The sequence below is a fragment of the Artemia sp. Qi Xiang Cuo genome, chromosome 9 (assembly GCF_049724085.1).
Source record: "Artemia sp. Qi Xiang Cuo chromosome 9, ASM4972408v1, whole genome shotgun sequence".
Classification (NCBI taxonomy): Eukaryota; Metazoa; Arthropoda; class Branchiopoda; order Anostraca; family Artemiidae; genus Artemia; species Artemia sp. Qi Xiang Cuo.
In genome coordinates this window covers 28,965,100-28,979,931 of record NC_142802.1, presented here as the reverse complement: position 1 = coordinate 28,979,931, position 14,832 = coordinate 28,965,100, and the positions used below count along the sequence as shown (strand labels likewise).

The 14,832-nt window shown below is 36.1% G+C and overlaps 1 protein-coding gene across 4 annotated transcripts in view; it reads left to right on the top strand.

Annotated features, from left to right (window-relative positions):
• The window catches only part of LOC148948535 (sialin-like), a 144,594-nt gene that overhangs the window by 3,567 nt on the left and 126,195 nt on the right, over positions 1 to 14,832 (top strand). Inside the window, exon 1 of one of the 4 annotated variants that reach the window (XM_089093966.1) lies at positions 11,889 to 12,143. The exons of 1 other annotated variant lie outside the window; for it this stretch is intronic. In XM_089093966.1, the coding sequence (XP_088950092.1) occupies positions 12,113 to 12,143 (31 nt within the window). In that variant the 5' untranslated portion in view covers positions 11,889 to 12,112. Of the gene's footprint in view, positions 1 to 11,888; positions 12,144 to 14,832 lie in introns of those variants that run through there. 2 more of the 4 variants (XM_089093970.1, XM_089093969.1) reach the window with 2 other exon arrangements.

Here is a 14,832-nt window from a genome sequence, read left to right as displayed (position 1 = left end):
ATACGAAGTGCCCTGCTCTAAAGGAAAAAATAATTAATGATACTTTCCCTAAACATCGTTCTTATATGCCCTTAGAGCATAACTTAAAACTCTTGCCGCGAGGGTTGTGGGGGAGTGTCCTCCTCAAAAATATATTTTCTATCTGGAAATCAACTACGCAGAACAAAATGGCTGTCTCAAAATTTTGATTGGATGTGTTTGGGGGAATGATGGGCGGGGGGGGCTAGTTGCCCTCCAATCACATCCAATTATTAAAAAGGGCACTAGCAACTCTAATTTTCAATTGAATCAGCTATATTTGATGCTTCTACGATTATTCCTTTTATTCGATACCCCCGGGCACAGAGAAGAAAAAATAAATAATACATTGTAGCCACATCGTTCTTTACTTAGGCAGTACTATCGCTCTGCCTAGAAAAGTGTAAATTATATTCTGGCCTTGGGGAGGCATAGGGGTTTTGTCACCTACTCGCGTAAATATCTGCTCATTGTCAGCTTGACTCGGTTATATATTGTAATTTCTGTTCGTTTTGAGTTTCATTTATTTATTGGTTCTGACTTGTGGTAGCTTCACGCTTGGTAGATTATTTGATTTTATTTTTGCTCATTTTTTGTTTAATGGAGTTCTTTACTTTTCTTTGAAAAACTTTTCTTGTGGAAAAAGATTTTGTAATTAATTTCCGTTCGTTTTATATCGACATAGTCTTTTCAGGGAAAAAGAAAATAATACTTTAAATCTTTTCGTTTTTTTAAGAATTTATAGTTTGACCTGCTAATTGTATGCTGGAGAAAAAATTTCAGCAATTTTTTACAACATACACCTTCTTAAAAATCTGGACACAAATAGTACTGTTTAATTTAGCTTCATGCCTCCTCTTGTTGACCTGAAATAGAAAACGTGATGCTATTCGTAAAAAAAATATGTTTACTTCCTTTGATACCATAGTTTAATGTACGCTATTCGGATTTGTTTAAATTTACAGAGCAGAAGCAGCCCCAAAAGTTTGAACAAAATGCCCTCAGTTGTTGTTTTAATACTGCTGAGATGCCTTATTGGGAATTAGCATTAACACAGTGCATTTTGATTTAATCTTATGGCAACTTTCTTATTAGCCATTTCAATTTCCAATCGAAAGAGCCCTTTTTGCAGTTTCTACGACGACGCGTTCTATAAAAACCTTATATGCCCCAGGGCAAAACTTACAACCCTTGCCCTGAGGGCTGTGGCGGAGTGTTCTCCACAAAAATATAATTTCTATCTGGAAATCCACAACACTCAACAAAATGGCTATCTAAAAATTTTGATTGGATATGTTTGGGAAAAAGGTGGGCGAGAGAGGGGGGCTAGTTGCCGTTAAATCACTTTTGACTATTAAAAAGTGCACTAGATCTTTGAATTTCCAATCGAATGAGCCCTTTTTCAAGTCTACGACAAAGATTTCAATAAAAACTTATATGCCCCCAGGGCATAACTTATAACCCTTGCCCTGAAGACTGTGGGGGGAGTTTACTGCTTAAAGGTATAATTTCCTGAACTTTAACTGCGTCGAACAAAATGGCTATCTCAAAATTTTGATTGAATTTATTTGGGGAAATGGTGGGCGTCGAAGGGGGGATAGTTGCCTTCCAATTACTTTCGACTATTAAACAGGGCACTAGCCATTTCAATTACAAATCGAATGAGCCCTTTTTGAAGTTTCTACGACAACGCGTTCCATAAAAACTTTATATGCTCCCAGGGCATAACTTACGACCCTTGTCCTGAGGGCTGTGAGGGGGTTGTCATCCTCAAGACCTAATTTACAGAACTTAAAACTACGTTGAATAAAATGGCTATCTCAAAATTTGGATAGGATGTGTTTGGGGGAAAAGGTGGGCGAGAGAGGGGGGTTTGTTGCCCTCCAATCACTTTCGACTATTAAAAAGGGCACTAGCCCTTTGAATTTCCATTCAAATGAGCCTTTTTTGAAGTTTCTACGACAACGCTTTCAATAAAAACCTTATATGCCCCCAGTGAATAACTTACAACCCTTGTCCTGAAAGCTGTGGGGGAGTGTCCTCCTCCAAAAAATTATTTCTATTCGGAAATCACCTACGCTGAACAAAGTGGCTATCTAAAAATTTTGATTGGATGTGTTTGAGGGAATAATGGGCGTGGGGGGGGGGGCTAGTTGCCCTTGAATCACTTTCGACTATTAAAAAGGGCATTAGCCCTTTGAATTTCCAATCGAATGAGCCTTTTTTTGAAGTATCTAGGAGAACTCCTTCTATAACAACCTTATATTGCCCCAGGGCATAACTTACAAACTATTGCCCTGAAGGCTCTGGTGGAGTGTCCTCCACCAAAACATAATTTCTATTTGAAAATCAACTACGCTGAACAAAATGGCTATCTCAAAATTTTGATTGGATATGTTTTGGGAAATGGTGGGCGTGGAAGAGGTGGTAGTTGCCTTCCAATCACTTTCGACTATTAAAAAGGGCACAAGCCACTCCAATTTCCAATTGAATGAGCCCCTTTCGAAGTTTCTACGACAACTTCTTCGATACGAAATGAAAAAAATAATAAATTATACATTTTGCCAACGTCGTTCTTAAATGCCCTCAGGGCATAACTTAAAACCCTCGCCCTGAATGACCGATCGAATGAGCCTTTTCAAAATTTTGATTGGATGTGTTTGGGGGAATGATGGGCGTGGGGGGGCTAGTTGCCCTCCAATCACTTTCGACTATTATAAAGGGCAATAGTCCTTTGAAATTTCAATCGAATGAGCCTTTTTTGAAGTTTCTACGACAACGCCTTCTATAAAAACCTTATATGCACCCAAAGGGCATAACTTAAAACCCTTGCCCGGGGGGTTGTGGGGGAGTTTCCTCCTAAAAAACATATTTTCTATCTGGAAATCAACTACGCTGAACGAAATGGCTATCTCAAAATTTTGATTGGATCTGTTTTGGGGAATGATGGACGGGGTGGGGGCTAGTTGCCCTCCAATCACTTTCGACTATTAAAAAGGGCACTAGCCACTCCAATTTCCAATCGAATGAGCCCTTTTCGAAGTTTCTACGACAACTCCTTCGATACGAAGTGCCCGGGAATGGAAGAAAAAAAAATAAAATAATACATTGTGCCAACATCGTTCTTTACTTTGGCAGCGCAATTGCTCTGCCTACGATTAGGGACAGGCGTGCACGCAGAGAAAGGCGGAGTTTTGGTTCTATGTCCTTCGTCATCTTTGGAATCTTAAAAGTTTTATAAGCTGTCCCGTTCTGTCGTTCCCTTTTTTTCGTATAATTGCTTAATTCTGGCTACTGAAAAAGTTCTTATGTGCACATGCGGTGAAGAATTATCCTATAAAATTTGAGGGTGATCTAAATTTGAGAATGTATATATCCACAAAAATAATATTATTTCTCAATCAAATCGCGAACAAGCCAGAATGCTTTTATCTTCGAGCCGTCTGATTCGAAATAAGTTTTAAGTGTTAATTATTTACATAGGTCCCACAATTTTTACGCCTAGGATAGCCCATTACTTTGACTGGCCTTGCCTTTAACACCTGTGCCCTACGCATTTTAAACACTTAAATGCTAAAACATTCGGCCTATTTTTAAATATGTCTGCCCAAAACACAAGTTTTCGTAGGTGGTCCATAGACACGATTTCACACTTCTTAAGTATTAACACTCTTAACATATCTTTCTGGCGTCATTTAGAGACAATCATTATACCTGAAATTACATATCAAAATTTTCCGAAGAAACATTCATCAAATATCGGAAACATGTCTGAGTAAAAAAAAAATTTTTTGGAGTAGATTTGGAGCAGGAAATTATAAACATTAGTACTGGCGAAATTGGATGTGTTTTGATGAGTGGTGCTACGGACAAATACCCCCCCCCTCCTCCCTAATACTGCTTTTTATATGAAAGTACTATTTTGAAACAATCTCCTATTTAATGCCACGATTTAGAATTTGAACACCCGAATTCCAATCCCTCTCCACTAGTGGTTACTATTGATATCTATATCAGTGGCGCCATTCTGGGGGGGGGGGTGGTAGGTTGATTTTTTGAGGGGCCCAATTCTCAACTCTGAAGCTCTTTGTTTATTATTCCTTTTCCAAATTTTTGTGTTTCTTTCGATTTGTTCCCGACAAACCAAAAACTAGGTCTTTAAAAAACAGCAAATTGAAGACACTCAAATATTTCCAGCGAAGTCACCCATTTGAAGAATATCTCTTTTGGCATGGTTTCGTCGGGGCGAGTGTAATGAGTGGACGTTTTTCAGGAGTACAGGCCCGTCTCCGGGAAAAGGCACCGCAAGCAGTGTACACTCACCGTCATTCCCATAGACTTAATCTTGTTATTGGCGATTGTATGCAGAAAATACAAAGAATTTCGTCAGTATTTTCAGTTTTGCAAACAGTTTATGATTTTGTCTCCATCAGCAACATTCGAAACCATATGTTTGTGGAGGCCCAGAAAACTGCCGACGTGTACGCTAACGGTTGAAAAGAGAGTTGTGACACGTTGGTCTTACTGGTATAGATCAGTGGCTAAAATTCTGGTAAGATATGACTGCATACTCGCAGTTCTGTCAATTTTTCTAGAATCTTCTGACAAAGAGGAAGCGGCAGGAGCTACTTGCCTTAAGAATCTATTCGAGATATTTCTCTCTATATTTATTTGGTGTATCATTCACGAAGTTCTAGTAGCGATCAGTTCTATTTCTGAGCACGTACAGGCCCTAGATCCGACCGTTTGAAACACCTACGCTTTAATCACCACATCAAAAAACCAACTGAAGACAATGCGTCTCAAAACGAGTTCAGAAGATATAAGGAAGACTACGGGACTATTTGACGACATCAACACTTGAGAAGCACAGCACTGAATCTGAGGGCACAAGGAAAGAAGAGAAAATGCGAAGAGAGTTCTATCAGGTTTTGGACAGAGTGGTAAATGAGTTTGAAGAGCCTTTTTCTGTCCATCTGTCAGTACTAGAACCCACGTGACTCTTTGACCCTAAACCCGAAAACTTCATGAGAACATATTTAATTCGTAAAATCGCGAGAAGCTTCGATAAGGTTGGCATCGACTCTACAGAGCTAAAGATTCTAACTTTAATAGCTCTTGTATATGTGTTACAGCTTCCTCAGAAACCGGCAAACGCTTTAGATATTTTCGAAAGCCTAGGAGGATTGAAAGAAGCTTATTCTGAGGTTCTTGAAGTCGCGAGGGTAGTCCTCATACTCCCACTCACATCATTCTCAAATGAACGATTTTTCTCTGTGTTGACATTTGTGAATGATTACCTTCGGACAACAATGAACAACGAGCGACTTCCGCATTTGCTCCTTATGTTCTCTGAAAAGGCTGCATTGAAGGAGCTCGATTTTGAAAAGCTTGTGGACGACTTCGCAAAAATGAAGCCAAGGAGATATTCATTGCCTAAGTAACTGCACGCAACTTTCAGTTTTTAATTTGTGTGGTAAATGTTCCATCTTGTAACGATTTTGTTATCCCTAACCAGGTTGCAGAAGGCAAAATCTAAATAAATTACGTTGCTTTAATTTTTATTCAAATAATAATTTGAAGAGTAGTCTACCAAACTGAGTAATTACATTTTGAGTCTGGACAGGGGCCCAAAATTTATCTTTGCCCCCCCCCCTTGAGGTTTTCTGAATTGGCGCCACTGATCTATATCTGTTTGTTTAATGATTCAGTCTAACTATATAAGGATGCATTAATCAGATATTATAGCAAGTGGATTTTTTTTAAGCACTAAAATAACAAAGCATCCATAATCCAAAACATACCGAGTACATATTTCACAAATGCAGAGGTGCCAATTGAGGCAATTAACCCCCTTAGATTTTTGTTCCCCTTCAGATTTTGAAAAAATTCTTTTTTTGGCACTCTCGCTGGAAAAAAACGAAAACAAATTACCCCCGCCCCTAGGTTTTGGAAAAATGTGTTTTCTTAAAACTTTATCTATTGCATCTCTATGTTGAATAAGAATTTTCATGCTGGGTGATTTGCTTCCTACCGATACCAAGGTAGTGCCTTCATAACTCCTATATTTACTTTTTTATTCATTATTATTCCATTATTTTACATTATTACTATGTTTCTCCTTTTTTACAAAAGGGTTTAATAACTGTATTCAACTGTATGAAGAATCACGTTCATAATTTTCAGTACTTTCGTAGCCATCATATATCAAAAATCCGTTTATCTTACTATCACTGCCCGAATCCTTGTTATTTTTGCCTTTTAATACCATCTGTAAGTCCTTTCCAGTAAATGAATCTTCCTCCGTTTTAAATCATAAAATATTTGCTATATCTTTTCACTCAACTTAATCGCACTTTTACATATTCTCAAAATATTCTGCTTATCTCTCCGTACTAATCAGTTTATCACTAACTGGATGACTCGTTCCTAATATATAACAAGTATTGCAACTTTATTTTCTTTTTACTAGCCAATTCAGAAATGTAGCTACTGCTAGTAATATATCAGAGTTAAAAATAATATTTGCTAAGTAATGTTCTAGGCTATCTTGATTTCTAAATTCCACAACCTTTTTTGGTACTTGTATGTTATAGCGCCTATGTTAAGTTCTTCATCTAAGTAGAACCTGTTTCTCTGACTATTCTTAATAAAATATCACAAAATATGATGAAAATTCAATACTTTAGAAACAGATTTGGGCTATATATTTGCACATTAGGGGGGAGTATAGCGGGTCTGCATGCAAAATCTGTTAGGTACAATTTATCTCCATATTATGAAGTAAAAATGGTTTTCTAACTTTACACTGTCCAGATACTTTACCCCCACCCCCCACCCCTACTGTGCAAATATGTTGCCCAAATTATATATTTCATATCTGTTCTGTCACTTGCTTTGTCTTGTCTCACGCTAAGCTGAAAGAAACTAATAATAATAGTAAGAAGCAATTTAAAAGTGTTTAATAAATATAGAGAGAACTTAAGTTATAAAGTAATTGCACTTTTATTGCAACACTGGGAACCGACAAGGTCTCATTTTTCCAAAATATCAACCATAGCATTGAAATCCAACAATTTCACAAGAGCCTTTTCACTAAATTAAATAAAAAAACAAGTTTTTTAAACTGAAAGTAAGGAGCGACATTAAAACTTAACACGAACAGAAATTATTCCATATATGAAAGGGGCTGACCGCCCTTCAAATCTGCGCTCTTTACGATACTGTTTTTTATTGTTTTTTAAAAATAGAGCTGCCAGACAGAGTCAAACTTTAACGTAAAGATTGAGTTGGTGAGGAGGGGAGCGCCCCTTTTATATATGAAATAATTGCTGTGCGTTTTAAGTTTTAATGTCGCTCCCTACTTTCACTGAAAAAAAATTGTTTTTTTATTTGATTTCTGATCGTTTTTTAGTTAATGCAGCTTTTATTTTGGCTAGCCGTCATTGAATAAGTAAACAAAATTTGAATAAAATTTTTACTTTTCTTTTGCTAAATGGCTGTCTCTAAATTTGGGTCTGACGTAATCTACAAATTGAATTACGTAACGAATTTCTATATTCGTATATTTTTCTTCTGGCAAAAAATACAAAGTTGCAGATTTTTGCAGATATGAGCTTGAAACCTATGTTATAGGGTTTTCTGATACGCTGAATCTGACGGTGTGATTTTCATTAAAAATTTTTCACTTTTAGGGGATGTTTCCCCCTCTTTAAAAAATCAGGTGAGTTTTCTGAGGCTCGTAGCCTTTGATGAGTAATACTAAACTTAATAAAATTCATATATTTAGAATAAGCATTATAAGACCATTATTTTTATAAATTTACTGAAATCAAAGTTTCGTTTCTAAAAGTTTCGATTACTATTGAGCCGCATCGCTTGTTTTTTTTTTATTGTTTTTTTTTTATTACGTATATGTTATTACGTATATGATGGGGTTCTCCCTTAGTCAATACCACGCTCTTTACGTTAAAAATTAAAAAAAAATATAATTTACAACCCCCTGAATCACAAAGGTCGTTTAATTATAATAGATAGCTCTTTTGAAAGCAATAAAAAAAAACTGTAGCGTAAAGAGCGAAGTATTGAATTGGGAGAAAACCCCTTCATACACGTAATGATTTATGTTCATTTTAAGTTCTAATGTAGCTTCTTACTTTCAGTTGAACGTACTTGTTTTTGTAAATTTAATTTCTGATCGTTTTTCAAATAATGCTTGGAAATCCGGTACCTCCTTCATAGAACTTTCCCTTAACCCAAAGAAACATTCTCCACGGAAAGATTCTCCCGAGTAACCCCCTCCTACAGCCCCCTCCCCCCCCACCAGAAAAAAATTCTTCCTGAAAATGTCTGTATACTTCCCAATAACCAATACAATATGTAAGCAATGGGCAAAGTTCATAACTTGCAGCCCTTCCCCTGGGAACTGTGGGGGATTAAGTAATCTTAAAAGACATATTTATTAGATTTTCGACTATGCTAAACACAATGGCTATCTCAAAATTTTAATTGGGTGACTTTGAGAAAAAAATGAGCGTGGGAGGGGGTCTTGTTGCCCTCCATTTTTTTTGGTCGCTTAAAAACGGCACTAGAACTTTTAATTTCCGTTCCAATGAGCCCTCTTACGATATTCTAGGACCACTGGGTCAATACGATTACCCCTGGGGAAAAAAACAACAAATAAACACGCACCCGTGATCTTTCTTCTGGCAAAAAATGCAAAATTCCACATTTTTGTAGATGGGAGCTTGAAACCTCTGCAGTTGGGTTATCTGATACGCTGAATCGGATGGTGTGAATTTCATTAAGGTTCTATAACTTTTAGGGGGTCTTTCCTCCTTTTTTTGAAAATCAGCCAACTTTTCTCAGTCGGGTAACTTTTGATGGGCAAGATTAAACTTGATGAAACTTATATTTTTGAGATCAGAATTAAAATATGATTCTTTTGATGTATCTACTGGTATCGACATTCCTTTTATTACAGTTTTGGTTACCATTGAGCCGGGTCGCTCCTTACTTACAGTTCGTTACCACGAACTGTTTTATATCAACACCAGATCAGTGAGCCTTTCGTTGCACACTGTTGATCTTAAATAGGTTCTAATCAGGCTTGTAGAAAAGAATCTCTCATTACTAGCTGTTGTGATAGACAGAGTAATGAAGATTTGCATAACTTTCAAAATTTCGGAATACGCTATTGACATTGCCTTCAGACAATCGCGAAGTTCAAAGAATTTCTTTTGGGTTATTGGCTAATGAGTCTATATATCAAACAGTTCGCGGTAACAAACTTTAAGTAAGAAGCGACCCGGCTCAATAGTAACCGAAATTCTAAAAAACAGAATTTTGATACCAATAGATATATCAAAAGGATCGGCTTATTATGCTAATTTCAAATATTTAAGTTTCATTAAGTTTAGTATTGTCCATTAATGGCTATGAGCCTGAGAAGATTAGCCTTATTTTCAAAAAAGGGAGAAACACCCCTTAAAAGTGACAGAATCTTAATGAAAATCATGCTATCAAATTCAGCGTATCAGAAACCCCTATTGTGGAGGTTTCAAACTCTTATCAGCAAAAATGTAGAATTTTGTAAAAAAAAAAATTGCCAGAAGAAAGATCACGGGTGTGTGTTTTTTTTTGTTTTTTTTTTCAGGGATGATCGTTTCGATCCAGTGGTCCTAGAATATTGTGAGAGGGCTCATTAGAACTGAAATTAAAAGTTCTAGTGCCCTTTTTAAATGACCAAATAGATTGGAGTGGTAACTAGGCCCCCTTCCCATCCCCTTTTTTCCCAAAATCGTCTGATCAAAATTTTGAGATAGTCATGTTGTTCATCATAGTTGAAAGGCCCAAAAACTATGCCTTTGGATATAGCATGACCCTCCTAGAGGGGAAAGGTCTTTAAGTTATAAAATGTGCCTATTGTTTACGCATAGTATTTGTTATTGGGAGGTATACATACATTTTCGGGTGGGGGTGGTGAATTTTCTTCGGGGGTTTTTCCATAGGGAATTATGTCTTTCTTTCTCTTTTCCGTCTCAATTTTACGCGTGGAGTTGTTAAGCGTAATTGTCCTGGGTAAATTTTCACTGGGATCGAATTTTCTACAGAATATATCCGCGGGGAGGGTATTTCTCCGTGGAGGAGGAGCCATATTTCCTGGCATTATTTAAAAAACGATCAGAAATTCAATTAAAAAACAAGTTTTTTTCAACTGAAGGTAAGGAGCATCATTAAAACTTAAAGCGGACAAAAAGTGTTAAGTGTATGAAGGGGGTTGCCTCCTTCTCAACACCTCGCTCTTTTTTCGCTAAAGTTTGAATTTTGTCCCAATTCTTTAATAACGACTCATGAAACATAAGGGTCTTTTAATTAGAACAAAAACAAGCTTTTTTAAAAGTATTAAAAAACTTGAGCGTAAAGCGCGAGGGGTTGAGGAGGAGCCAAGCCCCTTCATATACGTAATAATTTCTGTTTGTTTTAAGTTCTGTTAATTGATAAAACGGCCAAAATACAATTGTATCTATTCAGTACTTTGTTCACCAATCTATTCCAGTATGCCCATCTTGTAGTAGATGATTTCTCCTGCTGAAGAATAGTTATTCTAGTGACTTTCTGAGCATTAACAAACAGTTGGTAGCGTGTATTGCTATTCGCAATAAAACAGTACGGCTCTTGGAGAGTGGAGATGAAAGATACCATTCATCTCAAGTTCTGAATGGAATGACCCGACACAAGGTTGTAAAAATTCAAGAAGCTAAATTTCAAGACAATTCAGGAAACAAAAATTCATAAAATAATCATTTTGAATGAAATCAAAATTTCAAATTTAAGCTTTTAACTGGGTGTAAAGAAAAAAAAACACAAGGAAATTGCAGAATCCCATCCAGTCTGGCTGGCGTCTATTAACAATCTATGGCTACTGGGAATGCAAAAAGCCCGCCTTTGTACAAAATGGAGTTATATTTACAAAGTCCAGAAACAGAGAAGACGCGAGTTACACACAACTCAGAAAAGAGTCAGAACAGATTCATTGACTGACTCAAAGAAATACAGACTACATAATACGTATACATAGAGGGGACCACTGCTCTAGAATCACGTAACCAACATGTATAATTTTATTATGGATCCTGGGTCAATTACTTTATTGTAATGAAAGTTGGTCACCGTGGCTGTAACAACAAGGCAATAAAAATGTGTTTCAATGTATGAAATAGGAATACGGTAATAAAGAAATATGTTTGGGATTGACGCCTATAAAATATTGTTGTGAAGTACAACTATATTAGAAACAGATTTGTTTTAATTGAGAACATTTTTTTACACACTTTTTTTTCACACTTCAGATCGAATCAACAGAAATTTTGACAACTAATTTGGGGTCCCTCGTAAAATCCGGGTGGAGCTATAGCCCTAGCCAGCCCCCCCCTCTAAATGACGCCACTGTCTACAGTGCGTCAAGGGATGAAGTACTTAACATAGGTGCTCTAACATATAAGTACCCCTTTTTTCATTTCTTAACCCTGTGGTGGCACGCTGGATTGATCTCTGCTTGACAATACAGGGCAGGGACTCAGTCCCAGCTGGCGCGGGGCCTGGAATTGTATGGGGATTGTGCATTAGTGTCTCCAAATAACGAAACAAGAAGAATATTTTTTGTCAGATCATTGATAAATCTAAAGACGCAGTTGCTATCTGCGATATTTCTTGAAACTAAAATAATATTTGGCAAATATGCAAACAATGTTCTTTCGTCGTTTTTAAAAATACTACAACTTTTTTTTTCTTCCCTTTTTCTGTATCAAACCATTGGAAAATTCAAAGGTTCAGTTGCCTTGGATTATATTGCTTCCACGCAACGTGAAGATTGAACAATTGGCACCTCATTAATGCATTGAGTGCCCAGTGATGTGCAATCGTTATTCTATCTAAATAAATAAATATGTTTAAACGGGCACATTAGAATCATAGATAAACACGAGACGACGAGAGTTTGTCTATTATTTATCTAATCATACTCCAGTTTAAATTCTCTTTAAAAGTAATTCATTTTCTCTGTTAGATCCAAAAACTAAAGCCATAAATAGGAATGACTGTGAAGGAATTTGAACCTAAGGAACGTAAGTTTTTTTTTCTACTGTCAACTGGCGTTCCAAGTTTTGTTACATTATTTCCTACTTTTAGTTGTCAGTTAAAAAAAGTAGCCGAAGCTTTAAATGCTGTTCTAAGCGAGTCAAATTTAGGCTGCAACAAGCCCAGCGTCAGTTTTTGCATAGTTGCGTTCAGAGATCCCAGAGGCCAGCTAATATTGTTTCTAAATGAATGTCTTATAATAAAAGCAATATCAATTCTATCTGAAGGGTATATATATATATATATATATATATATATATATATATATATATATATATATATATATATATATATATATATATATATATATATATATATATATATATATATATATATGTATATTCATATATATTTATTTATTTATATATATGTAACTATATATATATATATATATATTTATGTTTGTATGTATTACCTTAATTACCTTAATTCGCACTTCGGAGCAAATTAAGGTCCATACTGGATCTGTTGTTCTCCGGGAAAGGCACAAGCCACGATTTCGGTGATAAATTTCTTTATTTGATTCATTAGTTTAGGAGCATTATTGCCTACGTCGTGACTCGGCCAATTTAGATGCATTTTTAGTTATCTAATGCTCTCTGAAAGAACTTAAGAACTTCAATGTTCTCATTTACTAGGTTTTGTCATGCAAAACGAATGTCTTGCTGTAATACAAATATTATTCTTTTCCTTTCTCTTTGACATCGTTTCTTCTTTATAGTTAACTTAAAAAAAAAATTAATTGAAATTAGGGAGCAGGATCAAAACTTAAAACGAACAGAAATTATTATGTATATGAGGGGGTTCCCCTCATATACGTAATCTCCCCCTCTTCAATACCTTGCTCTTTACGCTAAAGTTTGACTTTTCGTTTCACTTACTTAAGAATGACTCCTGCAGCACCAGGGCTGTTCAATTAGAATAATAAGCTTTTTCAAAAGTTCTGAAAAAAAACTTTAGCGTAAAGAGTGATATATTGAGGAGGAGGCAAGTCCCTCATATACGTAATAATTTCTATTCATTTCAAGTTTTAATGCTGCTCCTTAAGTCAGCTGAAAAAATTTGTTTTTTTTAACTTTTTGTGATTTTTTTATAACGCTGGGAAATCTGACCCCCCCCCCCAGGGAAAATTCCCTTTCTTGACGAAAAATCTTGCATGGAAAGATCCCACCACGTAACCCCTCACCATAAAAATCCCCCTCCCCAAGAAAAATACCTGTACACTTCACATAAACAATATCAAATATACTTCACATATAAACAATGAGCAAAGTTCATAGCTTGCAGTCCTTCCCTTGGAGACTGTGGGAGGGTCAAGTCATCCTCAAAGACATTGTTATTAGATCTTTCGACTATGCTGAACAAAATGACTATGTCAAAATTTTGGTCGGGTGACTTTACGGGAAAATGGGTGTGGAAGGGGGGCTACCTGCCCTCTAATATTTTTGGTTACTTAAAAAGGGCACTTAGAAATTTGATTTCCATTCATATGAGCTCCCTCCCGATCCTCTAGGATTACTGGTTCGCTAAGATCACCTCTGGGGAAAAAAACAAATAAACACGCATCCGTGATCTTTCTTTTCGCAAAATAGTAAAATTCCACATTTTTGTGTCTAGGAGCTTGACACATCTACAGTAGGGTTCTCTGATATGCTGAATCTGAGGGTGTGATTTTCATTAGGATAACTTGATGTTTTGGGGTTGTCCCCCCTTTTTTTCGAAAGTCGTACAAATTTCCTCATGCTCGTAACTTTTGATGGGTAATGTTAAACTTGATGAATTTTATACATTTTGAATAAACATCAAAATTTGATTCTTTTGATGTATCTATTGTTATCTAGATTCTGTTTCCTAGAATTTCGGGTACTATTGAGCAGCGTCACTCCTTACTTACAGTTTGTTACCACAAACTGTTTGGTTTCAAACGTGGTTCTTAACAAATAAATAAAAAAAAAACAATTAAAAATTCAGGCCATGGTTCGGATAGGATATGATACGCCTGGCTAAATTGACCCTAAACGGACAGATAGATATTAAATATCAGTCTTGTAATCCATATTTTGTGCCCTACCCCTCCCCCATTTTCTATGCATAGGGATACCTTTGTTAAACCAATATCGATGATGTGATTGTTAAATGGTGCACCCAGTTAAATAAAAGCAAAATATTACTGAGCTCAATATTTGGAACTGTTTAATAGTGGTGTCAATTTACTGAAATTAGAGGGGGGGGGACAAAAATGGGTTTTCAAAATCTGGTGGATGGTAATTTCTATGTTTTTCGATTTTTCCGAGTGAAAGTACCAAACAAAGCCTTTTTTCAATGAAAATTCGAAAAAAAATGTGGTTTTTGAAATCTAGAAGAGCACAAAAATCTTGGAGGTTATTCCCCCCACTCCAATTGGCGTCAATCATTTTTAATACCTGCTCAAATTTTGGGAACCGAGAAAAATTACCCAAGAATGTGGATATTAACAGGATGGCCAAATACTTTGTCCCACTCGTCACAGAAAAAAAAAACTCTTCGCTTTAAATTGCATTAAGTGATTCAACATTTATTCACGTACGTCTAAATTAGTTTAAAATCCTCTTGCCAATTTACCTTGCCAAAGAGCTAAGAAGAAAATACCGACTATTTAAATTTTTATCATCTGGTAGCGAAGGTGTCCTACGTGAT